The sequence below is a fragment of the Panthera tigris genome, chromosome C1 (genome assembly GCF_018350195.1).
Source record: "Panthera tigris isolate Pti1 chromosome C1, P.tigris_Pti1_mat1.1, whole genome shotgun sequence".
In the NCBI taxonomy this organism is placed as follows: domain Eukaryota; kingdom Metazoa; phylum Chordata; class Mammalia; order Carnivora; family Felidae; genus Panthera; species Panthera tigris.
In genome coordinates this window covers 499,566-524,389 of record NC_056667.1, presented here as the reverse complement: position 1 = coordinate 524,389, position 24,824 = coordinate 499,566, and the positions used below count along the sequence as shown (strand labels likewise).

Genomic DNA, 24,824 nt, shown 5'->3' with positions numbered 1-24,824 from the left:
CATCTGCCTTAACTTGAAAAACAGAAAGAGATGATTGTTTAAGGATTTAGATAATTGCATTCCCTTTGACAAAGGGGTCTCCTCCAGTTTCCCTCATCCGAGGGTGCTATGCTTTCCAAACAAAACATCCAGGCCACTGGATTGTTTGTCACTTATGATCTTAGACTGGGAGCCATTGAGGAGGCTTGACACACCTTTCCTAAAACACTAAGTTAATAAAAGGGAATTATGGGACCGCCTGGGTGGCTCAGTCTCTTGCATCCAAGGCTCTGGTTATGATCTCGTGCTGAGTTCCTGCTGACAGCTCAGAGCCTGGAGCCTGCTTCAGATTCTTTGCCTCTGTCTCTCTCTGCCCCTCTCCTGCTCCTCTCTCTCTCTCTCTCTCTCTAAAATGAATAAGCAGTAAAGAATAAATAAAGGGAATTATGATGATGCTTTCTACCTGATGCATTCACATTTAACTGACAAATGTAGGGTTCTCTGCTGCTTGTGCTGTTTTGCTGACAGATTCCCTGATAGCCCCCTCCCACAACATGTGGCTTTCTTCTGTGAGGGCGTCCTTCAGCATTGACAGCCTGGAGGAAAGACTGCTGAGCTCGGAGATGCAGGTGGACAGCTTGGCCTCCAGCCTGTCCTTTAGTCCAAAGAGTACGCTATGCCCCTGGGAAGCCAAGCCAAAAGGAGCAAAGTGGCCCCACCCAGGCCAAGTGCAGAGTGCTCTGCCCCTAGCGCCCAGGCAGTTGGTGTGGTTTCTGAGTCCACCCGAATTTGGCCAGACCTCCGGAGAGCTACACAGCACACCAGAGCCGTGGCCTACCAGTATGGCCCACGGCCCCCCACTACCCAGCCCCAGGGTGTCCCATCACCAAGACTGTGGCTGCTGACTGCTCATCCTGCCTGGTGTCTCCCACCAACAGTGCCTCTGCAGAAGCTCGGCTGCCTAAACTTGGAGCCTCTCACGGGGTGGGCCTGAGGCTGCTGCTGCCCCCAGCCCCCCTCCCCCACCTCCATATCGCATTTAAGGCCCCTAGGTCAGCCGGGCCTTCAGAAATAAAGGGGTGGCTCCCTCTCCCATTCTCTCTCCAGCTTTCTGAAAGGAACTGCCAGTTCTGGTGTTGCTCACGGTCACCCCAGTCCACACGCACCCCATACCCACTCCCACTGGGCAGACCCCAGCCCAGCCAAAAGAAAAGCTGCCTAGCCCGGCCTTCTCAGGCCCAAGCCCCCAGATCTCCACAGGGCCCCTGCAGCTCTTCCCTGTGCTTCCAGAAGTTCGGAAGAGGCAATGGGGGGTTGTAGTGCTGAGCCCTCAGATGAGCTACCTTGGGCCCAGGGCTGGAAAGGGACTCAGGACTGAGCCCAAAGCTCACTGCCCCTCCAGCTTTGTCTTCCTGAGCAGTGTTTGCTTGTAGGTGAGCATTTGCCTACTCGGGTGCTCTGGCCTACTGTCCTCTCCCCACTGGAGACCTACCTAGCAGAAGGTCCACCTAGCAGAAGGTCAGCGCAGCCAGGACATCCCCAGAGGCACCTGGGGTGGGGAGCCCTCAGCACAGGCACTGGGCTGCCTGCCCACGCTGCTGGCAGGAGACCCACTGTGAGCACTGGCCTGCCCCTCGTGGGACTGAGCCGGGACCTCCACCTTCTCACAACAAAAGCAGGGTCAGATGCACAGTCTGGACAGACCTTGGAAGCAAAGTCGCATGAAGCCATGGCCACTGAGGGAGACCTGGTGTTCTCTGCGAGGGGCTGTGAGTGGGCACACATCTGCCACACGATACAACCGCTTGTTTTCTTGTCCTAACCAGAAGCAATCACAGCACAGACCTTTCCGATTTTCACGTCAGTGTCAGAAACTCATACTTCCTTGTGTCACTTGACACACAGTGACACGTACTAGTTCCTGTAGGTGGCAGTCTTGGCCCCAGACCCAGTGTATATTGAGGAGACAGGGCCTGTGTCTCAGGGGAGGGAGGAGCAGGGTCAATGTTGGGCGCGGGAGGAAACCAGGACAAAACTTTCCTGGAGATTGTTCCCAGACGTGGCCTGGACCCATCAACCTTTAAGTGCTGCCTAGGACAGGGACGCCCGGGTGGCTCAGCTGGTTGAGCATCTGACTCTTGATTTCCGTTCAGGTCATGATTTCACAATTGTGAGATCGAGCCCTGCACTGGGCTCTATGTGGAGCGTGGAGCCTGCTTGGAACTCTGTCTCCCTCTCTCTGTTCCTCCCCAGCTTGCACGCTCTCTCTCTTTCTCTTGAAAAAAGAAAAAAAGAAAAAAAGAAAAAAAGAAAAAAAAAAAGGTTAAAAAAAAAAAAGGAGTTGCCTGGGACGGTGCAAAGGGCTTCCAAGGGAGGGCTTCCAGGAGAGGTGCTCCGTGGCACAGAGACAGGAGCGGGGGCTCCTCTCCCTGGCCTCAGTGTCCAGCAGTGAGGAGGCGAAGGCTGGAGCCTCTTTCAGAGGGTAGGGCCACATGTCTTTGGTCACTCTGCCCTCCCTTGGGATTGTAGGTGTGTTTGGGGGCAGGAACTCATGTGTCTCAAGTGCGTGACCGAGCTATTAGGAAACCACCCGCCAGCACTCTCCTGCTTTTTCTCCTGCAGCGTGCACAGTGCTCTGGAGGCTGGACTGAGAGGCTCAGTGTGGAGGGGGACCTCTCCGGGTGCCGGACGGGCTTGGACCTCCAGGCACCCGCGACATCAGGGTGGCGGACATTGGCCTGCCTATGGGGAGTTCTGGCCCAAGTCCCAGCCCTGGGGAGGATTCCCCTCACCGGCCAATGCTGCCCGGGACACTGTTGTTCGCATCCACCACCCTCGGAGGGGGCCAGGTGTCTCTCGGCCACCCGCTAACTACAGGTCAGAGTATAAACAGACACCCGCAGCGGCACACACGGGCCGCACAGTCCCACTTGGCTTCCCTGGGCCTGACTGCAGGGGCTTGTGGGGACATGTAGGAGAAACCCCACACCCACTCGGCGGCACCTCCCCCAGCATCTGACCAAGTCTGGCCTGGCCGGGCACTACCATCTGCTCCTGGGACCCAGGACCCACAACCGTAGCCCCCGCCTCCACTCTGCTTGCTCTGGCCACACAGGCAGGGCAGAAGCCTCTTGTCTCCTATGCCATGTCACACAGGCACACCGTGGGCTCACCGCAGCAGGCCTCCACAGATGTTAAATACACCGAACTAGCGGGCAGTGCAGGCCCTAGGTGTTTAAGCAGGGAGCCGCCGGATTCTTGGAGTCTGCTTCGTGAAACATGGTGGAGGCCAGCTCGACTGAAGGCTGCCGGCCGCGCACACACCCCCACCACACCCGAGTGGGCAGACCCGAACACGGCCTCTCCGCCCTGCAGTCGCGCGGGTGAGGGAGGGCCTCTATTTCCCAATAGCAGGCAGCGGCCGAAAGTCAAACTGCTGTTGGGGGAGTGGTCTTGCCAGCAGAGGGCGCCACAGCCGCGGCCCCCACCCGGGTCCGAAGGCTGTAGTGGGAGGGCAGCGCGGCAGAACCCGGTCCCCGTCCGGGCTGTTCAGCTCCAAACGCCGCAGTCCCCGCCCACGGAAGCCGCCAGAGCTCCCCGAAGAGGTGTACGTGGCACGGTGTTCTGCGTCTCAGAGCCGAAGGGGCTCGGCTCCCCTCCTCTTCCCCCAGCACCAGCCACAAAACACTGGCCCTCCGTCTGAGAGCATTTTCGGGGCTGGAGTGTTCTGACAGGGAGTAAAGCACACTGAGGAGACCGCGAGGCTCAGTTTACATCTGATTTACTCTATTTTACAGTCTGGGTTGTTAGTGGGGAAGAGGCGAAGTGAGCACTGAGTTGGTGCAGGCAGAGGAGCTCATGCCTTTGTGGGGCTGAAGGACAGCAGCTACGCCCTTAGGACTTGTCTGGTGGCCCCAGGATAGTGGTAGTGAAGACGTAGGAGTCAGAAGATGCTGTAGAGAATCGTTGGGGTGAACCCACCCAGGGAAACCTTGTTTGTCCCTGCCCCCAGCATGGCAGTGCCCTACCCAGAAGCAAGGGAGGCTCCCTATGAGTGCCAGACTTGGGGCTTGCTGGGGCAAGGAGCCCTCCTGTCTCCAGGGTCCTGAATGCCAGGATCCGATCTTGTTCTTCCAGAAAGCGGCCATCCTCCCCCCGGTGGCTGTAGCTGGACCCAGCAGGGTCCTGGGCAGGAAGGCAAGGTCACTGTCCCCAGCAGGCACTGCCTCTCAGGCCAACTGAATGCCCTGATAAAGACCACCATTCTGCTAACCCAGCTGCTGACCACACCGGCAACCTGCCACCACTCCTCCCTGCCCCTTTCCAGACCCTGTCCCCTCCAGGAAGGCTTTGGGACTCGGCCAGAGCCCGCTCCTGCCCTTCATCCTTCCGCCTTCTACCAACATCTAGGACCTGAGTAGCCGCAGGAAGTCAGAGCGGCCAACTGGACCAAGCCCTCTCAAACGGATGCCGGGCCTCCGCCACCAGAGGGACTGGGCCTTCACACAAGCGAGAGGTCTAGCCGCTCCGCTCGGCCACCTCCTGTCCTGGGCCCACGGCCAGTCCTGTATCTGATGTTCTCAGCCCGCCCCAGACTCCCTGTCCATCTTGCTGCTAATTCCTGCCCAAAGGACGGCACCGTGTACCCAGGTCTGGGCCCGGGCAGGGGGTCGCGATGGCACGAGCTGCTGCCAGAGCTGCAGCAGAGAGAGGGTCAGGCGGGGGAGTCGGGCGAGGCCTGCGTCCTAGAAGGCAGACGCCCCGAGCAGGGAGCCCTCCGCCGCGGGAGAGTTCTGGGTGGGGGGGTTCGCGCGGAGTCGCCGCGGGGCAAGGCCCTGCTACCGGCGGTGGGCGCCTCCCCCGCCGGGTTCGGGAGAAGGGGGCCCTCGGGTGGGCGGGGCGGCGGGCTCACGGCTCCCTGCCCCCGGCCCCCGGCGGCTGGGGGCGCGGAGCGCGGCTGCGCTCGCCGTCGGGCGTGCAGGCCTTGGCCGACAGCGCCCTCTCGCGGCCCGAGCGGAAGGCTGCCGTGACGGTCACCAGGTAGGCGGTGCCGGGCGCCAGGCCCTGCAGCGTGGTGCTGTTGCGGCCCGCGGGCACCTCCACGCGCTGCGCCGCGCCGCCCAGCAGCGGTCCGAACTGCACGTGGTAGCCGAGCACGGCGGCCGGGCCCAGCGCCGGGGCCCAGCTCACCCGCAGGCTGCGCGGCCTGGCGTGCGAGATGACGATGCGCTCTGGCCCGGCCTCCTCTGGGGGGGGGGGGGGGGGAGGGGAAGCGCGCGTGAGTGGGGTGGGGGCGGGACCTCGGCCCGGCCCGGCGCCCCCTCCCCGTCGCCCGCCCCACCCCCCACCCCCGCCCGGCCTGGCCGGCCCTCCGCCTCGAGCTCACCCGGCAGCGTGTGCACCCGCAGGTACTGCGGCCTCACGAGGTGCACGTTGGACTCGGGCACCAGCTCCACGTCGTAGTCCGTGTCGGGGTCGAGGCTGACCCAGGCCCAGCCCGTGGCGTTCCCCGGCAGCTGCTGGCGACGCACGTTCCCCGGCTCGGCGCTGGGCGTCAGCTCCAACACGTAGTAGCCGGAGTCTGCGGTCAGCAGGGGCGGCCAGGCCAGGCGGAAGCTGCTGGACGTGACCTCAGAGGCACGGAGCTGCTGTGGCTGCATGGCGTCTGCGGGTGGTGCAGAAGGTCAGACCTCCCCGCGCCCGGGCTGGGGCCCTGACTGCCGACTCAGGGAAGACCGGCCTGGGAGATGTGGGGAACAGGAGCGCTGGAGAGCCCCAGGCCAGGGTCGGCCACCCCAACAGTGCTAACGATACACGAACCGGTGACAGGGCTGGGGTATGGACAAGAGTGCCACCCCAACTTGGGACTCCATCAGGAGCTTCCCTGCCTGCCTCAGCTGCAAACCCAGACAGGTGAGGAGCTATAATGGCCACCTCCCACCCAGCCCAGTCAGCCCCTCAAAAGTGGGGTCTGAGAACAGAGGACCAACCACCCTCCACAGCCCGAGTGGCCGGCACAGTGTGGAGTCAGTTCATCTCTGGACAGTCAAGGCAGAGGGGCACCGCTGGTGCAGCCAAAAGATGGGAGGCCATCGGGGGACACTTGAGGGGTGGATATATGACAACTCCAGGAGTAGCTGGATGTGGGGCTCAGAGTACTGCCTGCCTCTGGTTTCCAGGAGAGCAGGGGGGGATTCCAGAGCCAGCCCCCCAAATGTGCATTACTCCCGAGCCTGTGACACCGCATGGCCATCTGAGTGACCATGCAAGCAGGTAAGGCTGGACACCACACGGCTTGCATGTAAGGCTGATAAATGTCGAGGCAGGGTTGTGCCCATTGGGACCCTAATGCTTTCTCCTTTAATGCCGGGTGCTCCAGCTGTCAGCCTGGCACTCATTCTCCTGTCTATTCCCCATACTCAGACCCCCACCCACCCCTATCCCAGGAGCCCCCCACCCTTTTGCCTAACTGCCTTACAGCCTTGGGTTTCTCCTGTCCAGCTGCTTGCCTTTCCTCTTACTATCTCCTCCAGGTTCAGCCACAGTGGTTGACTCAGGGGCCACCAGGGGCCAGGTGTCCCTGGGGGAAATCTCTGGGAGGACCCTCTACCTTTCTCCAATCCACAGTCCAACTCCTGGTTTCTGGTGGATGATTAACCCACAGGCTGAGACTCAGAAAGAATCCTGGGGTTAGTGGCATTTTTTAGTGGTTAGAGCAGGCTGAGCCAGCAACCAGGCCCTTCATCTCAGCCCCTCCCACTGTGAGGTTTGGCTGGGGGTAGGGGTGGGGGTCCATTAGAAAGTTGGTGGGAGGGGCGCCTGGGGGGTTCCGGCGGCGGTCGGACGTCAGACTTCGGCTCAGGTCATGTTCTCGCGGTTTGTGAGTTGGAGCCCTGTGTCGGGCTCTGTGCTGACTGCTCAGAGCTGGGGACCTGCTTCAGATTCTGTGTCTCCCTCTCTCGCTGCCCCTCCCCTGCTCGCACTCTGTCTCTCAAAAATAAATAAACATTAAAAAAAAAAAAAAAAGAAAAAGAAAATTGGTGGGGAGCTGCCATCCCCTGCAGCAGGCCCTCTCTGGTCCAGCCTCTTCTCCAGCAATCCCCAAAACCACCAATGGTGCAAACCCACTCAAACTCCTCTGTACTGTTCCCACCCACAGGGTAGCAGGGCCCGAGCTCTGTGGGAAGCAGTCCTAGCCCATCCTGACCTGGCTTTCTCATCTCCAAGCACGGTGGGAGCTGGCACACGTACAGGAGCCTGGGCTGCCCATCTGCAGAGTCCTCAGGCTTGGACCCTCCCTCTTCTTCCTCTCCACTTAACCACATCCCACCAGATGCAGCTCCTTGGCCTCTCGGCCCACTCCAGGCCCCCCAGTCGGGGTGGGCCCGTCAGCAGAGAACCCCACCCGGAGGTGTTTATTCAGGCCGACCCTCTGTCCCACTATAGCCCAGGTAGAGGGGCACACAGGGCACACAACTGGAGCATGTCCCCCAAGGATGCACAGAAAAGCCATGGGTGTTACCTCCCGGCCGAACCCCAGGAAGTGCCACTGTCCCCGAAGCCCTGGCCCCTGCTCCAGGCCCTCGAGTCCCTCTCCCCCATCTCTTCCGGGTTCCTCGCTGGGGCACCCCCAGGCCCTGCCTCCTCCCACCTACCAAGAATGGACCCCCTCAGCTCCTGGGCAATGATGTGCAGGTCGTCCACGTCCACAAAGTGCAGGTGATCCTCTGCGGGGGCCGAGGCAGCAGCTGACAGCTCCAGGAGGTTGCCACGACCGGTACTGACGATGAAGACGGTAACGCCCAGGTCCTTCAGCTCCTGCATGGGGGGCCCCACGGGGTCGCTGGAGCCGCCATCTGTCACCCACACCAGCACCTTGGGCACCCCTGGCCGGGCCCCTGCCACCTCGGCAAACAGCTGCTCCTTGGCGTAAGCCAGCGCCAGGCCAGTGTTGGTGTCGCCCATGCGCTGGGCTGCAGCACGTATGGCATCCTGGACAGCCGCACCTGAGCTGTGCTGGCCGAAGGGGAACTCGGTGTATGGGCGGCTGCCCACATGCACCAGGCTGGCACGCAGAGCCCCAGGGCCCAGGGGCAGTGGGGCCACCAGCTGCCCCAAAAACTCCCGAACTCGGGAAAACTCATAATGAGACACGCTGGCCGAGCTGTCCAACAGAAACAGCAGGTCCCCCTGGGGAGCCGATGCTGGGGGACCTGGGGGAGAGGAGAGGGTTCAGCCCCAGGTGGTGGCCCCCAGACAGTCCCACACCCAGGGCAGAACCCCCAGGGTCTGAGCTTTCCCTAAGCTGGAGCTTGCCCTTACCCAAGTAGGCCCCGAAAGCCTGCTCCAAAGGTCCTGCAGGCGGCACCCCTGGGGGAAGGGGAAAGGGGTCCTGGGCCCACAAGTGGCCCACAGTCTCAGTGGGTTCTAGCTCTGTACCTCTCTGGGCTCTCTGGGTCCTCTTTGGGCTCAAGTCTTGTCTGTAAAGGAGAGCTGACCCCTCCAAGCCTCCACACCCACCCTTTCCTTAGCAGACTCTGTGCAGGCTGGAGCCGAGGGTCCTGGTCCAGCCCCTGGGAGTGTGGGTGGATAAGCCTAGGCCACAGTCCTTGTTTCCTCAGGCTTGGCTTCCAGAGAATCAGCCTCCAGGATGGAGTTCAGCCCTACACCCCTGCCTCCAGGTAAAGCAACTAGTGGGGGGGGGGGGTGGCACAAAGCAGCTGGGTTCACTGGGGGCTGAGATGGGCAGATGGGCAGATGAGGGAGACAGAGCATGATCACAGCCCATATGGCCAGGCTGGAGTCATCACCCCACTTACAGATGATGTCACCCCTCCTCTGGACCCATCCTCTGCTCCATCTGGACCCAGGAAGCAGGTAACCTGCTGCAGCAGCTTGAGGGGCCGCCAAACCCACAGGGCCTTCCTCTTCCTCCAGGTACCCCAGGGGGCAAAAGGACCCCTTCCACCACGGGAGCCAAGGGCAGACAGGAGTTGGGGCGTCTGGGTACTGATCTGGGCTTTGTGGCCTGTTTCCCCCAATCCGGTAGGGCGACTCCAGCCCTCTTACCGTCCCTCTACTAGGTGTCACTGCAAGGAGAGGAAAACTGAGGCAGGGACCGCCTCCCCGACACACACCTTCCCCTCCCCGTTCAGAACCTACCCCCCAACACCTGACGCTCCTCTAGCCGCTCGGGGTACCTGGGCCCGCCCGCCGCAGGTGGGTGGGGTGCCCCTGCGGCCGTCCCCGCCCCGGGCCGCGGGAGGGAAGAGTCAGCCCCGCGCAGGCAGCAGGGGGCAGGGGCGCCGCCCGAGCTGGAACCTGGCCCGCCGCCTGCCTCACTCACCACGTTCGGCGCCGCTCCGCGCCAGCGCCAGCCGCAGGCTCAGGGCCAGGCTGAGCGCCGTCCAGGGCAGCATCGCGCGCGACGGGACGGGGCGCGCTCGGCTGCCGTCCGCCACTCGCTCGCTCGGGGACTGCAGGGCGCGCCGCCGCGCAGACCGGGCCCGCCCCCGCCCCCGCCCCCCGGGAGGCCCCGTCCCCGAGGCCCCGCCCCCGGTGAGCGCTCTCCCCGCGTGCCGAGGCGCACAGAGTCCGGGAGGCGTGCGCGCAGAGGGACCCAGGCAGAAAGCGTCACGCGGCACTCACGCAGATGCGACCGCGGCACACACGCGTGGGCGTGCGTACACACAGAAACCAGAGCTTTCTTTCCTGGTTGGGAGGTTTCGGGGTTCCGCACTGCCCCCTGCCCCCAACCGGGAGCAGAGTCGGGGGCCACTAAGCTGGGCCAGCCCCAGGGCCCACTGCCCGTGACCTCCCCACAGTGCTATGAGTCCTTGAAACCAGGCCCAAGAGCAACCCAGGGGTGCGAGGGGGTGGGGGTGACACCAAGAACAATGTCCCCCCCCCCCCCCCCCCAGCAAGCCCCAGGCCCTGTCCACACCTTTATCCCAGGGGTGAGAGAAGGATGGGTGCTGGGGGCTGGACGCTTAGAAAGGAGACAGAGCATTGGGAGGGGGGCAGAGGCCTGAAGGGGAGCCTTTTGAGGGACACAGAGCCCCCACCCCACCTGGCTTCCTGGAGAAAGAGGCATAGGAGCTGGTTCAGGTCCTGTCCAGGGTGACCCTGCCGGAACTATGGCTGTCCCCATACACTCTGCCCAATGAGTGGCCCAGGGCTGGGCCAAGGGCAGGCCCCCAGACCTCTGGAGGGACCCACTGGCGAGCCAGGAAGGAACCTTGCAATCCAGGATTTTGGCTGGGCCAGAGCAGAGGTGGCTGGCTGGAGGCGGCATCCCCACAGGCACTCAGCCCTTCAGGACAGATTCCCTCCCCTTAGGTGAGGCAGGGCAATGTCTTTTGGGCAGGAGCTGAGGGTCCTGATGAGGCCCCTCACCACTAAGAAGGCTTTCTGGAGGGTAACCACTGCCCCCTTCCAGCCACTAGTCTGTGGAGCTGGGAGGGCACAGGTTCTCCCAGCCCGAGGTGGCTGGGGCGTCTCTGCCAGGATGTCCCCTCCCTTTCCCTTCCCAGGGGATGCTCAGAAGCAAGGACGGATGGGACTCAATGGTTTTCCTTCCTCCCTTTATGGCAGGTGAGACACTCTGTGAGACAGGCTGGAGTTCCAACTTTGCCTAAAAAAGGAAGTGGCTGAGCCAAGCTGGAGGAGCTGGGGCAGGAACAAGCGAGAAGTGTGTCCCCGCCGCCCCCACCCCCTCGAAGGGAGTCTTGGCAGTGGTGGTGCTGGCTCAGCTCCACAGGCCTCAGGACTCTGCTGGGACCAGAAACTGCCTGGTGCTTCCGCTTGGGCCTGTGCGGGTGGTGGGGGCAATGGGCTCCCGCCCCTGAAGTCCAGGGTATGCCTCCCGGAGGGGCCTGGCCTGGCCCCCAGCCCCGAAGCACAGGAGGCTGACCAGGACTGGGGCCGAAGGGGACAGTGAGCGGAGGCCATGGTGAGGCCGCAGCAGCTGGGGGAGGCCTGGGGCTCCAGCCAAGAGCTGACCCCGGGGGTGCTGGGGTTGAGGTGCCAGGTTAACATGTACAAACGCTCCTTGGTTCATTCTCCCTCTCACTGGGCACCCATCTGCCCGGGGCAGGGAGCTGGGCCATGGGCTGCTCTGTGGCAGGGCAGTTCCCCGCCTTGTCCCCCAAGTCCTGCATGGCAGGCGGGCCCCAGTCACGCTTCGGCCCGTGCTGCTGGGCTGACAGGGAAGTTTCCGTCCCTTCTGGAAAAACTGAGCGGGTCTTCTTGGCCATGACTCAGGCCCTCGAGGAAGCAGCCGCCCTCCTCCCTCCAGCCTCTCCATCAGAGGGAGAAAGATGGGAGGCCCCGTGTTAGGACTGCTCTGCCAGGGCCTCTGCCCAGCCTTGGCTGAGCTCGACCAGCAGCCCTGGCCAAGTTCCTCCTCAGCTCTGCCCACAGTCACTCCTGCTGCTCATGCTGGGCTCACACCTGACCCCTGGGAGATGCCCCCACATCCCACCACCCGATGGGCTCTACTCCCTTGGGCCCTGCTCTGCCCTGAGGCTCTACTGTCCACAGGGCCCGTGCTGCCTGCATCATGGCAAGTCTCATTTCAGTGTCCTGCACTCCCAAGGGGGGGGACACAGACAGATGGAGGACCCCCAGGGAGTTGTGGGGGTCAGCCAGGAGTGTAACAGTCAGGGTCAGGGCTGAGCTCGAGGCAGACGCCAGAGGAAGCACAAATATAATTGTCCGGAAACCTCCTCTCTGAAGAAAGACAGGCTGGGAGGCCAGCGGAGTTGAAAAGGACAGAGGCCGCCAGGACACAGCAGGCCCTGCCCCCGCCCCGTCGGCTCCCTCCCCCAAGCCCAGCCCCTGCTTGGTCCTGGACTTCGAGGGGCCAGGGGGAAGGAGCAGCCTGTGTGGCTGAGGCAGCCCTGCCCCTGCAGCCTTGGCTCAGTCTGAAATCCCCAGGGCATCACTTCCCGGAGCTGGCCCACCAGGCCTGCCGGTCCACAAGCAGGTGGAGGGGGTTCCCTGAAACGCAAGCACACTGCTGTCTGAAGGCACTGCCCCTGCCCCCACCGGGTCCACGGAACACTCCCTCCTCCGCACAGTCCAGGCCTCTGCAGAGAAGAAGGGCCTTTTGTCCCTAGCTCACTGTGGTCATGTTGACCCTAGGGAAAAGGGCAGCTCCCCAGGCCTCTGACCCCAGCCCCAGGGCACTCTGGGCCTCAGGAGCTGAGCAGTGTGGGTCCCCACCCTCACCCAGTGGTGGTGGTGGTGGGGGGGGGGGCGGGTACTACGTGCTGTTGCTGCTTATGGGTTTGTATCTCACATATGCACCCATGCATGTGCCCACCAGAAACGGGAACAGGGACTGCTGTGGTCCTGGAATGGGGGCGTGGGGCAAGCCTGAGGCCCCCAGACCCCGTCTTCAACAGTAAGTGGGGTAGAGGGAGGGGGAGCAAGAGCCCAGAAGTTCAGCTGCCCCACCCACACATTCTTCTCGACTTAACCTGCCTGTTTGTGGTCAGGGACATGCCGAGACTAAAGGATCAGTCCTGAGGGTCTGGAGGTCCTGTTGTCGCAATCCCTAGGAGCCCAGGCCTGCTCTCTGTGGCCCCAGGGCTGAACCCTACCCAGTCCCCCTGCTGGCAACCATGGGGCGTGCAGCCTGGGCATGGGGTGGGTACCACCCTCTCTGAGTTCACCCAGCAGGTGTGAGCTGGGGCAGCCACATGCCAGAGTCAGTACTGGGGACATGCAGGCACCCTGTCCTCCCAGGGCTGCCGGGCTGGAGGGGGGACAGGCAGTGGCATGCTGGCCCAAGATGCAGGCCTACTTATTTTCCCTGTCAGGGTAGGGCCGTGTCAGACCACATGGACAGGAGCTACAGGAAGTGCCAAGACCCTGGGGCAGAAGCTGACTGGTGTGTGTCAGGGCAGTGAGGGGGCCTGGGGGGCAGAAAGGGTGGGGCAGGTTGTAGGGCTTGCATGGGGGAGGCAAGGGCCCATGGCACGTGCAGGGGCAAGGTTGATGCCAGGGGACGGACGCAAGGCACCTAAGGGGATGCCTTGGTGGCTGCCGTCTCGGGTAGAGCCCAAAGGACAAGGGGTGGGAGGCAGAGAGGAAGGCAGGCATCCAGACTCCCAAGTTTTTAGCCTGTGCAGAGAGCTGCATGGTGTGCCCTTTCTGAGGTGGGACTCCAGCTTTGGTTCCCCCTGCTGGAAATGTCTGTATCAGGGAGGTGACCACCACAACCAGCCCCAGCCACGGGCAGAGTCCAGGCCAGTTTGGATTCGTGAGCAGAGAGTAGGGAGGGGTAGACCAGGGTCAACACCTCGGTGGGGGCTCCCCGGTGGCCAGGGTAGGACCCAGGGGACAGAGTGAGGGAGCTTAGCTCTCAGAGCCAGCACCAGGCACTATCTGTCGCCACCCAGCTCACCCACCCCAGCTTAATTCCTGCCCAACACCCTTTGCTTACCCCACATCCCTGGATGGGGGAGGGGGGAGGGGGGAGGGGGGGCAGGGCTTACACCGGTTGTGTGGCTGGGGGGACTGAACCCGCCAACTCCCCCTGGACCCTTCCTAACTGCCACCAGTGTCTGAAGGGGTGCCTGCAGACACCTGAGCTCCCAGGAAGAAATACTTCGTAACTGAATATATGACCTTGGGCAGGTCCGGGAACCTTACAGAGGCCGATCTCACCACCTGTGGGGATGGGACAATGTGCCCGCCTGGGGTAATAGGGGAAGCAGACAGAGGGATGCACATACCTGTACACAAACATGCGACGCGTGCGCACACACTGGCACACAGGCGCGTGTGCACTGTGGAAACTCCCCCCCGCCCCCCGTAGCCAGGCACACTCTTACAGGGCAGGGGCCTGGGCACCTGGGAAAAAAGTGTTGCCCAAAGTAGAGGTCTCCGCCTGGCCCACAAGTAACTCAGCGCCTCTGCCCTTGCCTTTCCAGACTGGCCCTCTAAAAACAGATCACAAGGCCCCTTCTGTTAACCTCCTACATCCCCTCACAGGGGCTCCTTTTGCGAGTGGGTGGGGCAGAGCTGGGGCTGAGGCTGGTCATCCCTGGGGCCAGCTAGAGGCCATGCAGGACCTTGGGAGCAGGCCTGGAAGCTGGGACACACCTTAGGAACCCTTCGGGCTTGGGCAGCTGAGCTCTCCATCAAGGCCTCCCCCCCCCCGCCCCCCCCCCCCCCCCCCCCCCCCCACCAGGCCCAGCTGTTGTTTTGATGACTCTGGGGCCAGGCGGATCCTCAGGAGAGTCCTCGTCTTCATAGCCTGGCCAGAGCCTGCCCAACCCTGGGCAGGAGGGGCAGGAAGGCGGACTTAGACCAGGGGAAGCTATCCTTGGGCGCTGGGCGGCCAGCCAGGCTCCTGTCTGACTGGGTGCAAACAATCGGAAAACCCCAAGAACTCCTGCGGGATCTGAGCCAGCCACACACCGGGCTCTGCTCAAGGCCATGGAATGAGCCCTGAGCCTGTAGCCTGAACCCTGGTCTTTGGGCACATCTGAGTCCTGCCCCTGCTGGTCACACACAGAGCCCTGCTGGCAACACGGTATGCTATCCTTTAAAAGGCCTTTCAGCTACCCCTAGAATCTGGACAAATTACAAGAAACACGGTTTTTTTTTAAAGTAGTATCTATGCCCAACATGGGGCTTGAACTCACAACCCCGAAATCAAGACTCACGTGCTCTATCAAATGAGCCAGCCAGGTGCCCCAAGAAACATTTTGAATACACTGCTGGGCTTACAAGGAAGTATCTATCTTCGAGGCTCCCCCCAGATTAAAAACACTAAAAATAAAGAAATAAATAAACAGAAGAGTAACGAGCAGAAACCCAGGATGATGAAAGGAAACAGATGGGAAAGCAGGACGTCCCTGGACACAGGAAAGGAGAGATGCACTGGCAATTATGGAAGCCTGCACAGGACCCTCACTGGGCCCAGAGGGGGCATGCCTCACAAAAGGAATCTCCTCTGGAGGGGTGTGTCCTCAGAATTTTCACGGGCATTGGTGCGCCCCGGGGGTGGGGGGGGGGGGGAGGCTGTCGGTTGAGCACCCACTTCCTGCTCTGGTCTTGGAGGGTTTGAGCCCTCTGCCGGGCTTTGCGCTGATAGAATGGAGCCTGCTTCAGATTCTGTCTCCCTCTCTCTCTGCCCCTCCCCCACTACCTCTCTCTTTCTCAAAAATAAATAAACAGGGCGCCTGGGTGGCTCAGTCCATTGAGCATCTGACTCTAGATTTTGGCTCAGGTCATGATCTCATGATTCATGAGTTTAAGTCCTGCATTGCGCTCTGTGCTGGCAGTGTGGAGCCTGCTTGGGATTCTCCCTTTCTCTCTCTCTCTCTGCCTCTCTCAAAGTAAATAAATAAACCTTAAAAAAAAAAAAGCACAACTTAAAATAAATAAATAAATAAACAAACAAACAAACAAACAAACAAACATTTAAAAAAACCACAAAGAGTCCTGGACGCCTGGGTTGCTCAGCTGAGTAAGCATCCAACTCTTGATTTCAGCTCAGGTTATGATCTCACAGCTTGTGAGTTCAAGCCCTGCATGGGGCTCTGTGCTGACAGCTCAGAGCCTGGAGCCTGCTTCAGATTCTGTGTCTCCCCTTCTTCTGTCCCTCCCCTGCTTGAGCTCTGTTCTCTCTCAAAAACAAACAAACATAAAAAAAAAAAAAAAGAATTTTTACAGGTACGAGCTGACAGTTAAAAATGAGGATCCATTCAAAGAAACAATATGAGAATCAGCAGAAACAACAAATAACAGATTTGGACCCCCAAAAAGTAAGAAATTGGAATTGTTAGGTACAGAATATTTAAAAACTGTATGTGAAATGTTCAAGAAATTAAAGCAAAGCTGGAATCCAAAAATTGAACATGCATGAAGATACCATAAAAAATGATGAGATTTGAATAAAAAAAGCAAGTATGACTTTTACATATGATAATAAAATAACTTAAAATTGAATGGATGAGTTGATGGGACACAACCAGTGAATTAGTGAGCTGAAAGAAGATGAAGAAATCACCCAGAACGCAGCAGAGACAGGAGGTGGAAACAGAAAGAGAAGAACTGACATGGAAGGAGAAGGGAAAAAGTGAAGCCAGAAAGGTGTCCCCAGAAAGACTAGGTACAATGAACCAGGAGGCAGACTTGGAGACCTAGAAAACGGTTGAGAAGTCTCCAGAACTGATGAAAGATATGAATCTGTAGGAACAGGAAACACAGTGTATACCGAATGGACAAGTAAGAACATATCCACGACTAGAAACACGCTAATGCCAAAGATTGCAAAAGACAAAGACCTTAAAATTATCCAGAAAGAACAGACAGCTTTCTTAATCTGGCACCTATCTAAACGCTAACCCTGACCGCCATCTCAGGCTGAGCCCTGCAAGCCTTGGGGCTGCTGGCCATCGCTAAGCTTCTGGAACCGTGTTCTTGGGCCGGTTGTGGAAGCCTCCCAGGCAAGTCTCACCACTTCTGGAACCCTCTGGAGGCCCGCTGACCGACCAGACATGGGGCCCTAAGGGCTGCCCTTTGGGAGGGAGCAGGAGCCCAGGGCAGCCAGTGACAAAAGCCAGGAAGGCCACCTTTCTCTGAGCCTGGCCATGCGCCCCTTCTCTGGGAGGCATCTCCCTCCTCTCTCCAGGCTTCCCAGCCTCTCCGCGTCAGAGGGGACTGCGGGGGTGGGGACACCTTGGGGAAGGGCGGGCCTGGGTTCCGGGAAGTCAGGTGCCATCTCGCGGCCACTCGAAGCACTGCGCACGAAGCCCCGTGGTATGCCCGCGATTTCCGAGGACGGAACCTGGACGCAGACCCCGAGCTTGCCGGCCTGGGGCCGCCTTATGAGGGTCACGGGGGGAGGAGTTCGGGTGTCTCGCGGGATTCGGAGGTCGTGTCCTTTGGAGAGGCCTCTGGGAGGGGGGTCACACCCAGGCACAGAACTGCTCTTCCCCGTCGGTGTGGCGTCCCGCCCGCCCACGGTCGCTGGACCCCGGGTGGCGGCGGGATCCAGGGGTCCAAGTTGGGGGCGGTAGCAGCGGGCGGAGACGCCGGGCCAGGCGGGTGCGGGCGGCCGAGGCAAGCACGAGCAGCGGAGGCAGCGAAAGGAATCCGAGAACGATGAGCGCCGCGGCGCCTCTGTCCGAGAGCAGTGCGCGGCACGCGGGGCGGGGCGCCGGGTGAACCTGGGGGCGGGGCGGCCAGTCAAGCGGGGGCGGGGCCTGGGTACAGGTGGACGGGGCGGGGCGCGCCGTCCTTGGGGGCGGGGCCCGATAAACGACCTGGGGCGGGAGTAGGTGGACCCGCCGGGGCCTGTGGTGGTCAGTGCGAACCAGAGGGGTGGGGCCTGGGAGCCTGGCCTGAGGTCTGGCGGAGTGGGGTGACTGGGGCTGGCTGTGGCCAGGCATTTTTGAGTCGAGAATGGGAGATCCAGGGCCCAAGCGGTAAGAGCTCAAATAGGAGTCTCTTGAGGGGAGGCTCAGAGACTTGCTCCCCGGTTGTCCCATCCCCACTTTCCTCCCTTCTCTGCTCTCCCATGGCTCTTCCCTATGTTGGCATCTGACCTCGAGCCCCTACCCGTGCCTCTCACCAGCTGGTACCACCCTCTCTTCTGTGGCCCGGTGCTCAGTCCTCCGCCCCTGCTTTATGCCTACCGAAGGAGGACACCGAACCCATCTGCCTACATCCCCCTTGCTTAGACCAAGCTTTAGCCCATTGCACATGGGGAAACCCAGCCCAGGGCAGGAGGGGTCTGTGAGTGGCTGGGGCGGTGGGTGGACTGGAGAACTTTGATGATATCTTCATCTTCTCTTCCTGGAACCCCTCCTCTTCCCACCATGCCCAGCTGTCCAGACCCTGGTGGCCCCTGGTACAAAGCTAGGAGGCCTCAGGGAAGGGGAGGGAACTGTTCCCTCCCATGACAAACAAAAGCCCTTCTTTTGCTGTGTGTGTCTGTGTGTGTGTGTGGGGGGGGGGGGGGGATTGGAAGAAGAAGGGGCTTTCCAGGGAAGGGCACATATGTCTCTGGGGACAAGGGGACCATGCCGGAAAGGGGCATATTCACCTACAGCCCCAGGGCCCTGCACTTCTGCAGGACCCCCCGCTACCAAGGGCCCCAGCCAGCCCCCACCCTGCCCATGGAGGGCTTAGCTCACCCTCGAGTGGCACAGGAATCCCAGGTACACGATGGCAGCTGCTGGCAGAAGGGCCAGCAGGAACACGGTTGCAGGCAGCAGCAGGTGCAGCAGGAGTCCAGCCAGGGCCTGGCCAGGCAGCAGTAGGGTCCCAAGGCCTCGAACCACCAGGCCTACCCACCGTGGGGACATCAAGGCTGAGGCCTGGCCGTCAGGAACCCTTTCCGGCAGCATGGGGGCTGTGTCCGAAGTGCTGCCTCCCTCATCTTCCTCCATTTCCTTCTCCTGTTCACTCATGCTCTCGCAGGCAACAGGCCTGGTGTGTTCACGGAGGTAGTCAGATGGCAGGACTGAGGCCCCCAGCATCAGCCCTAAGTCCCCAGGTCAGACTCCCACCCAGACACCAGCAACCATAGTGGACCCAGCTGGAGGACAGCACCCTGGTCCAGGTAGGTCCAGCCCTGACCATCAGTCTCCAAGGCCACACCCCTGCCTCAGTTTTCCCCAATGCCAGGCTGGGCCTCTCTCTACCAGGCGACTACAGCTCCGGCTCTGGTCAGTGTCCCCAGCCAGCTCCTGTGTGTTCTGGGCAGGGCTTGCACAGCTGTCCTGGCACTGGGGCCCTCCTCCCTCCTGGTCCCGCCCCCTCCCTGCTTGGAACTCTCCCCGCCCCCCCCCCCACCAGATTTCAGTTCATAGGTCTTGACTCTGACAACTGCCCCATCAGTTACTGCTGTGTACAGGTGGCCACCCACACCGCTTCCCAGCCTTAGTCCCTGCTGGTTGTCCTCATTGCCAAATGAGGTTGGCCTCTCTCAGCCTCAGGAAAACAGGGGAAACACTGGGTGCCCACACCACAGGGCTGTGGAGGAGGCATGTGGGCAATGCATGTAAAAAGGTGCTTGGTGTAGGACTCAGAACACAGTAGGTGCTCAATAACAGCATCCTTTGCGTTGGAGTCTCATCCATCCTGAAAACAGTGGGAGCACATATTCTGTTATTTCAATTGGGGGGACGTATTCCCAGCTCCTCCGTAAACCCCAACTAATTTCCCCAAATATTACTGAAATGCTCTGAACTCCTAGCAGAGCATTCAGCATATTAAACCCCACTTATGTAACTAGCTGATGTCTAACTAACGAGTAGGTTACCCGTGAGCCCAATGAACAAGGTGTGCAGCATCAGACACGAACATTTCCCTTTCACACCTTCTCCCACCGTTGGCTTCATCACGTCCAACTTTTCTTCTAACATTTTCCAGCGCATAGACTCCCTTCGGACACATGAGGACAGGGGAAGACGGCAGCGATTGGGCACCGCAGGTTTAAGGAATGCAAGCCTGAGACATGTCCCTGTGAGAAGGCTGCTTGAGGTTCCCCGCAGCGCATGCCAAGCCCTGTTGCCAAACATGCATGCGATTTAGTTGTTTTCACTGGCACACGCAGACCCAAACCTTACAGTAGCTCGTTTTTTTTTTTTATTCAGATAATGAATTTAGAGTAAAAAATGTTGCAGGTGATAATGTTCAGATGCAGAGTTCGGGTGGAGAGGGTACCTGCCTAATCCCTTAAACTCCGTCCTTTGCTCGGGTCCCTCTTGCAGTCATTCGCTCACGCGGTAAAAACTCAACACTGGCTGAGCTCCCTCAGTGTACCGGGACTGCCCTAGGCTGTGCGGACGCGATGGTAAAGGCCAATGTGGGCCTCTGCTCTGTAGGGACGGCTCTGTGTGGGGCCCTGACGAGCCTGCACGAGTTCACAGCTGAATGAGCTGCAGTGCTCCGGACGGACCGGACGGTGGCAGAAGCTGGGAGGACCAGCCTCGCCGCTGGCTCCCACTGACTCCTGCCTTTGGGAAGGCAGTTTCTAGGCTCATCTGGCTCTCAGGAGGTATGTGGTTTTCCACCAGGCCTCCCAGGGTGCAGGGTAGCTCTTCAGCAACAGGGTGCCCATTCACCCCCTCACCCCACCCCATGCCATTTGTCAAGCTTTTGCTCTCTTGCTCTTGTGGACTACTCAGGTGGTAAACTGTCCTCATCCACCCGGAGCATTTGCTTCCTTACTGGCTGAATCTGTCAGCCTGTGTGATGTGCCCAAACGGAGACTTCATTCTAGAAGAGGAAGGAAAACATTTAAAATAAAGTTAACACCTATTTTTGTGGAGTGGTCAGTGCTAGGGACAAAATAAAACAGGGTCGAGCTTCTCCAAATCAGGGGTGAGGCTTGAGGGTTCTCTTGGGGAGGTGACATCTCTAGAGTGACTGAGGCTCAGCCGGTAAAGTCCATATGGCTTGGGGGTGAGATGGGGCCACTCAGCTCCTTGCCAAAGACCCGCTCTTTTGGATCTGGCACAGGAAAGGCTTCTCTGTAGGGAGGTGGGGGAAGGGCCAAGGCTCTGCCGTGGGGGACAGGGCAGGGCCTTCAGGACACCTCATCGCTGGGAGTGTGTGCGTGGGGACGGGGAGAGAGTGGCCATCCCAAAGCTGTACTGCCTCCGGCTGGCAGCTGGACAGGGGAGGCTGCAGGAGCTGGCTATACCTCCTTCTGTCTGGGCTCTGGACAGGTGGCCTCGGACAGGGATCGGGGATGGTAAGGCATCCTCAGGCCAGGGCCCCAGAGTCAAGGCGACCGATCCTGGAGGCCTTACTCAGGCCCTTTACTGCAGCACCACTTTCTACCTTCTGGACTTGGCTCTTGGGAAAATCTCTTTGCCTGGGTCCCTCCTTCCCAGGACCCGAGGGATTCCTACTCCCCACAGCGTCAGCCAAGTTGCCTGGCATCCATGGTAAGTCTTCTATCCTGGCATGGCATCTGCGTGTGGGGGAAGGGTCCCACCTCACCCTGTCCCCCTCCCCAGCCTGGAATCAGGGGAGAGGCCAAGCTCCAGCCCCACAGGTGGCCGTCTTGGCCAGCGGTGAACAGGAGTGGAGGTGAGCAGCAGGGCCTGAGGGAGGGACCCAAGGAAAGGCGTGTGAGTGCCTCCCTGGGGGCCTGTCAGGGCACATCAGAGGCTGTGGGCATGTTTCTGCCTGCCTGGCCTTTGTCTCTGAGGAGGGAGCCCAGGCCAGGAGCCCCGGCGGTTGGCAGGGGAGGAAAGGTGCTGGGGCAGGGGCTGTTGCCAGCAGGCAGGGCTGGGCGTCCCCTTAAGTTGCTGGGTGAACAGGGTGGAGAAGTGGCCCTCAGCCTGGCTGGGAAGCAGCACTGCTAACCCCCACAGCTGCAGCTGCAGCCCTCCAGCTTCTGGAAGCAGACACCCCCCGCCTCCACACTTCCAGGAGATTCAGGAGAGGGCCTCCAGGGCGTGGCTTGCCCAGGAACTGCATGGAGGGGATATCCAGCTGGAGGCCAGGCCCCCAGGGAGGACTCCCTCTAGGGGTAACTGGGAGCTGAACTCTTCAGAAGGCTAAGTGGTAGCCCGGTCCCCTGGGGACATGGGGGGGGGGGTGGTGCGGCAGTTCATATTGGCCTGGGGACATATGGGCTGGAGCTGGCCAGGGGCCTCCAGTATCCGTGAAGGATTCCTGTTCTTCTCAGATGGACTCCGGGAGCTCCCGGCCGGGGGAGCAGAACCCGACCGAGGCAGGGGCAGAGCGGGAACTGCGGTGGGTGGAGCTGAGCTCAGAGGAGGCCCTGGGAGCCCAGACAGAGGGGCCCAGCGCCCCACAAGCCTGGGGGCGCCTGCTGCAAGCCGTGTGGAGGGGTCACCCGGGCCTGGTGACAAAGCTGCTGCGTCAAGGGGCCAGTGTGGAGGAGAGGTGAGCCCCGGGGCCGCTCCGAGAATCTTTACCGGGGTGGAGGAGGTGGCAGGGGCCCCTTCACTGAGCGAGGGAGGCGGGGCGGCAAGGGCGCCTCTACCCGCAGGCCCGCCCTGGTCCACGCCACCCTCGCCGCCCGCAGGGACCCCGCAGGCAGGACCCCGCTCCACCTGGCCGTGCTGCGCGGCCACGTGCCCCTGGTGCGCCTGCTGCTGCAGCGCGGGGCCGCCGTGGGAGCCGCCGACCGCGCGGGGCGCACCCCGCTGCACGAGGCCGCCTGGCACGGCCACTCGCGGGTGGCCGAGCTGCTGCTGCAGCGCGGGGCCCCGGCCGCGGCGCGCTCGCGGGCCGGCCTCACGCCGCTGCACTGGGCCGCCGCGCTGGGCCGGACGCTGCTGGCCGGGCGCCTGTTGGGCGCGCCGGGCCCGGGCCCCGCGGCGGCGGACGCGCGCGGCTGGACGGCGGCGCACTGGGCGGCCGCGGGCGGCCGGCTGCCGGTGCTGGAGCTGCTGCTGGCGGCGGGCGGCGCGGGCCCGGACGGCGCCCTGCTCGTGGCGGCCGCGGCCGGGCGCGGGGCGGCGCTGCGCCTGCTCCTGGCGCGCGGGGCCCGGGTGGACGCCCGGGACGGCGCGGGGGCCACAGCGCTCGGCATCGCGGCGAGCCTGGGCCGCACGCAGGTACGTTCCGGCCCGGCTGCGGGGAGGGCGCGGACAAGCGGGGCCCCCCCGGACAGACCGAGCGAGACTGGAGGGCGGGAGGGGCGGCGGGGAGGGGCTGCCGGGGCCCCGAAGGCAGCCTTGACTGCGTGTCTCACGGAAGCCCGGGGAGGACGCCTGGGGGAGGGGGGGGGCGAGGAGGGCATTCGGACTTTATTCTGGTGACCGGCAGCAACGAGTATGTATTGAGCACCAGGAGTGTGCTTGAGTCCAGCGGGTCCCTAGGCAGCGGGGAGGGGGCAGCCGGCTGCTCAGTCTTGGGTTTTGGCTGAGAAGTTCCAAGTGGATGTGTTGGAGTAGAGCCCCTTCAGACTGGCAGAGGTGCTGGCTCATTCTTACCAAGCGGGGAAGCGGCACTGAGAAAGAGGCTGCTAGGTCGGGGAGGCCAGATGAGGTGTGGGTCAGACAAAAGCTGTGTGGCCCCAGCCCCTCACCTGCCTGGGCCAGTCCCTGTCCTCTCCTTCCCTCCTCTTCCAGGACATGGAGGTGCTGCTTGACCGTGGGGCAGATCCCAGCCTCAAGGACAGGCACAGTCGCTCTGCACTCCACAGGGCTGCTGCTGGTGGACACCTGCCCGCTGTCCAGCTGCTAGCGGCCTGGGGAGCGGAGCTGGATGCTGGAGACTCACTGGGCCTCACACCGCTGCACCACGCCGCTCGGGGAGGCCATGCGGAGGTTGCCAGCCACCTCCTAGACAGGGGAGCGCAGGTCAATGCTGCTGGGTGGCTCCACAAGACCCCCCTTCACCTTGCCATGGAGCACGGCCACGGCCCCACCGCAGAGCTCCTGCTGAGCCGAGGGGCTAGCCCCACCTTGAGGACACAGTGGGGTGAGGTGGTCCGGGACCTGGTGTCCGAGGGGGCCTGCCCCAGGCGCTGCTCACCCTTTGCAGAGAGTAGGAGTGGGAGGGGCACATAGCCCCAGAGGCCCTGAGCTGGGCAGAAGGCTCCAGGCTCCCACAGCCTTCCGAGTGTGCCAGGCTCCTCTCTTCTGGGCCGAGACTGCCTGCCTGGACAGAGGGGAGGACAGCTGAGAGGTTCCTGGAAGAGAAGGGGGGCAGTGGCTTGAGCTCCGGTAATGGGCCCGGGGATAGCAGAGAGACTGAGTTGTGGCAACAGATTTGACTAAAACCTGACAGTGTCCCCTGGGTCCATCATGGGGTTGTCACTCTCAGCTGCTCTGTACATGGGGATTATCTTCCTGTGTTTTGTTAGATCCGATATTTGTCTGTTGGCACCCATGTATTACAAGGCCGAACCAATGGCCCCAGCTGTTTCCATCTCTCCTGTGATCGAGCCTGTACTCAGAACTGCTGTCCTCTCTCCACACTCAGTTGATATTCCCCCTGTCCTAAATTATCTAGGGTCAGGTACCTGTCAACTAGGGACAGGCCCCATGCGCCAACGACCACTGGGATTATCCAACCAGTCAATTCTAAACTGCTTTCCTTGCCCTGCCTTGCCTTTCCTGTGGGAACCCCAATGAAGGCTCTGGCCGGAGCTTTCCCCTTGCTCCCGCTTTTGCCTCCAGAGGACACTGGTGCCTCTCCCTGCGGCCCTGTAGGGCACGGTGTGCCCTCTTCTCTCAGGAAATGCAGGTAATAAGAAATGTACTCTCAATGGCATCAGCCTCTCCCTGTCATCACTCAGCCGTCTCCATAAATTAAAACTCCCGTGGTACGATTGAAACAGAGGGACGCTTGTCTCTGACTGTCCACCTCTGTATCCTCATAGAAAAATCACCACCATTGTTCGATTTAAAACTATAATTTTTCTGAGAGAACATCTTTTTCAAAAAAAATATTTTTTTAATGTTTTATTTTTGAGAGACAGAGAGAGAGAGAGCGCGCACAAGCTGGGGAGGGGCACAGAGAGAGGGAGACACAGAATCTGAAGCAGTCTCCAGGCTCCAAGCTGTCAGCACAGAGCCTGACGTGGGGCTTGAACCCACGAACCATGAGATTATGACCTGAGCTGAAGTCGGATGCTTAACCGACTGAGCCACCCAGGCGCCCTGAGAGAACAGCTTTATAGGACACATTTCATTTTTGAAAAGTGAGAGTCGTGCCAAATTAGTGCCCCTGCCATGGAAGTGTTTGGATTTACATCTAGGGCAACAGGAAGCCTTGAGGGAATTTGTGTGAATACGACGTGGTCTGATCTGATCTGCTCAGGAGCCTGCCATGTACAGAGTGGATTGTATCTGGGGAAGGAAGATACAGGGAAACCAGTGAGATGG

At 61.0% G+C, this 24,824-nt stretch overlaps 3 protein-coding genes across 4 annotated transcripts; 1 reads left to right on the top strand and 2 right to left on the bottom strand.

Moving 5' to 3' along the window:
- Positions 1 to 3,744: 3,744 nt before the first annotated feature.
- Positions 3,745 to 9,443, bottom strand: VWA1 (von Willebrand factor A domain containing 1). 2 transcript variants are annotated; one of them, XM_042997058.1, is made up of 4 exons: positions 9,326 to 9,443; positions 7,635 to 8,192; positions 5,366 to 5,644; positions 3,745 to 5,225 (listed from the first exon to the last, which is right to left on the bottom strand). In XM_042997058.1, the coding sequence occupies exons 1-4, from the start codon at positions 9,396 to 9,398 to the stop codon at positions 4,888 to 4,890; spliced, it is 1,248 nt and encodes a 415-aa protein (XP_042852992.1). In that variant the 5' UTR covers positions 9,399 to 9,443; the 3' UTR covers positions 3,745 to 4,887. The 2 variants fall into 2 exon arrangements, with proteins under 2 accessions (XP_042852992.1, XP_042852993.1); XM_042997059.1 differs by lacking the exon at positions 3,745 to 5,225 and having other exon boundaries at positions 5,557 to 5,644; positions 7,635 to 7,797.
- Positions 9,444 to 16,692: 7,249 nt separating this feature from the next.
- On the bottom strand, positions 16,693 to 18,582 carry TMEM88B (transmembrane protein 88B). Its single transcript, XM_042996893.1, has 2 exons — positions 18,138 to 18,582; positions 16,693 to 17,168 (listed from the first exon to the last, which is right to left on the bottom strand). Exons 1-2 carry the CDS (start codon positions 18,480 to 18,482, stop codon positions 16,908 to 16,910), a joined length of 606 nt encoding a protein of 201 aa, XP_042852827.1. The 5' UTR covers positions 18,483 to 18,582; the 3' UTR covers positions 16,693 to 16,907.
- Positions 18,583 to 20,854: 2,272 nt separating this feature from the next.
- On the top strand, positions 20,855 to 23,865 carry ANKRD65 (ankyrin repeat domain 65). The gene is made up of 4 exons (XM_042996207.1): positions 20,855 to 20,900; positions 21,650 to 21,870; positions 22,013 to 22,547; positions 23,064 to 23,865. Exons 1-4 carry the CDS (start codon positions 20,898 to 20,900, stop codon positions 23,502 to 23,504), a joined length of 1,200 nt encoding a protein of 399 aa, XP_042852141.1. The 5' UTR covers positions 20,855 to 20,897; the 3' UTR covers positions 23,505 to 23,865.
- Positions 23,866 to 24,824: the final 959 nt, after the last annotated feature.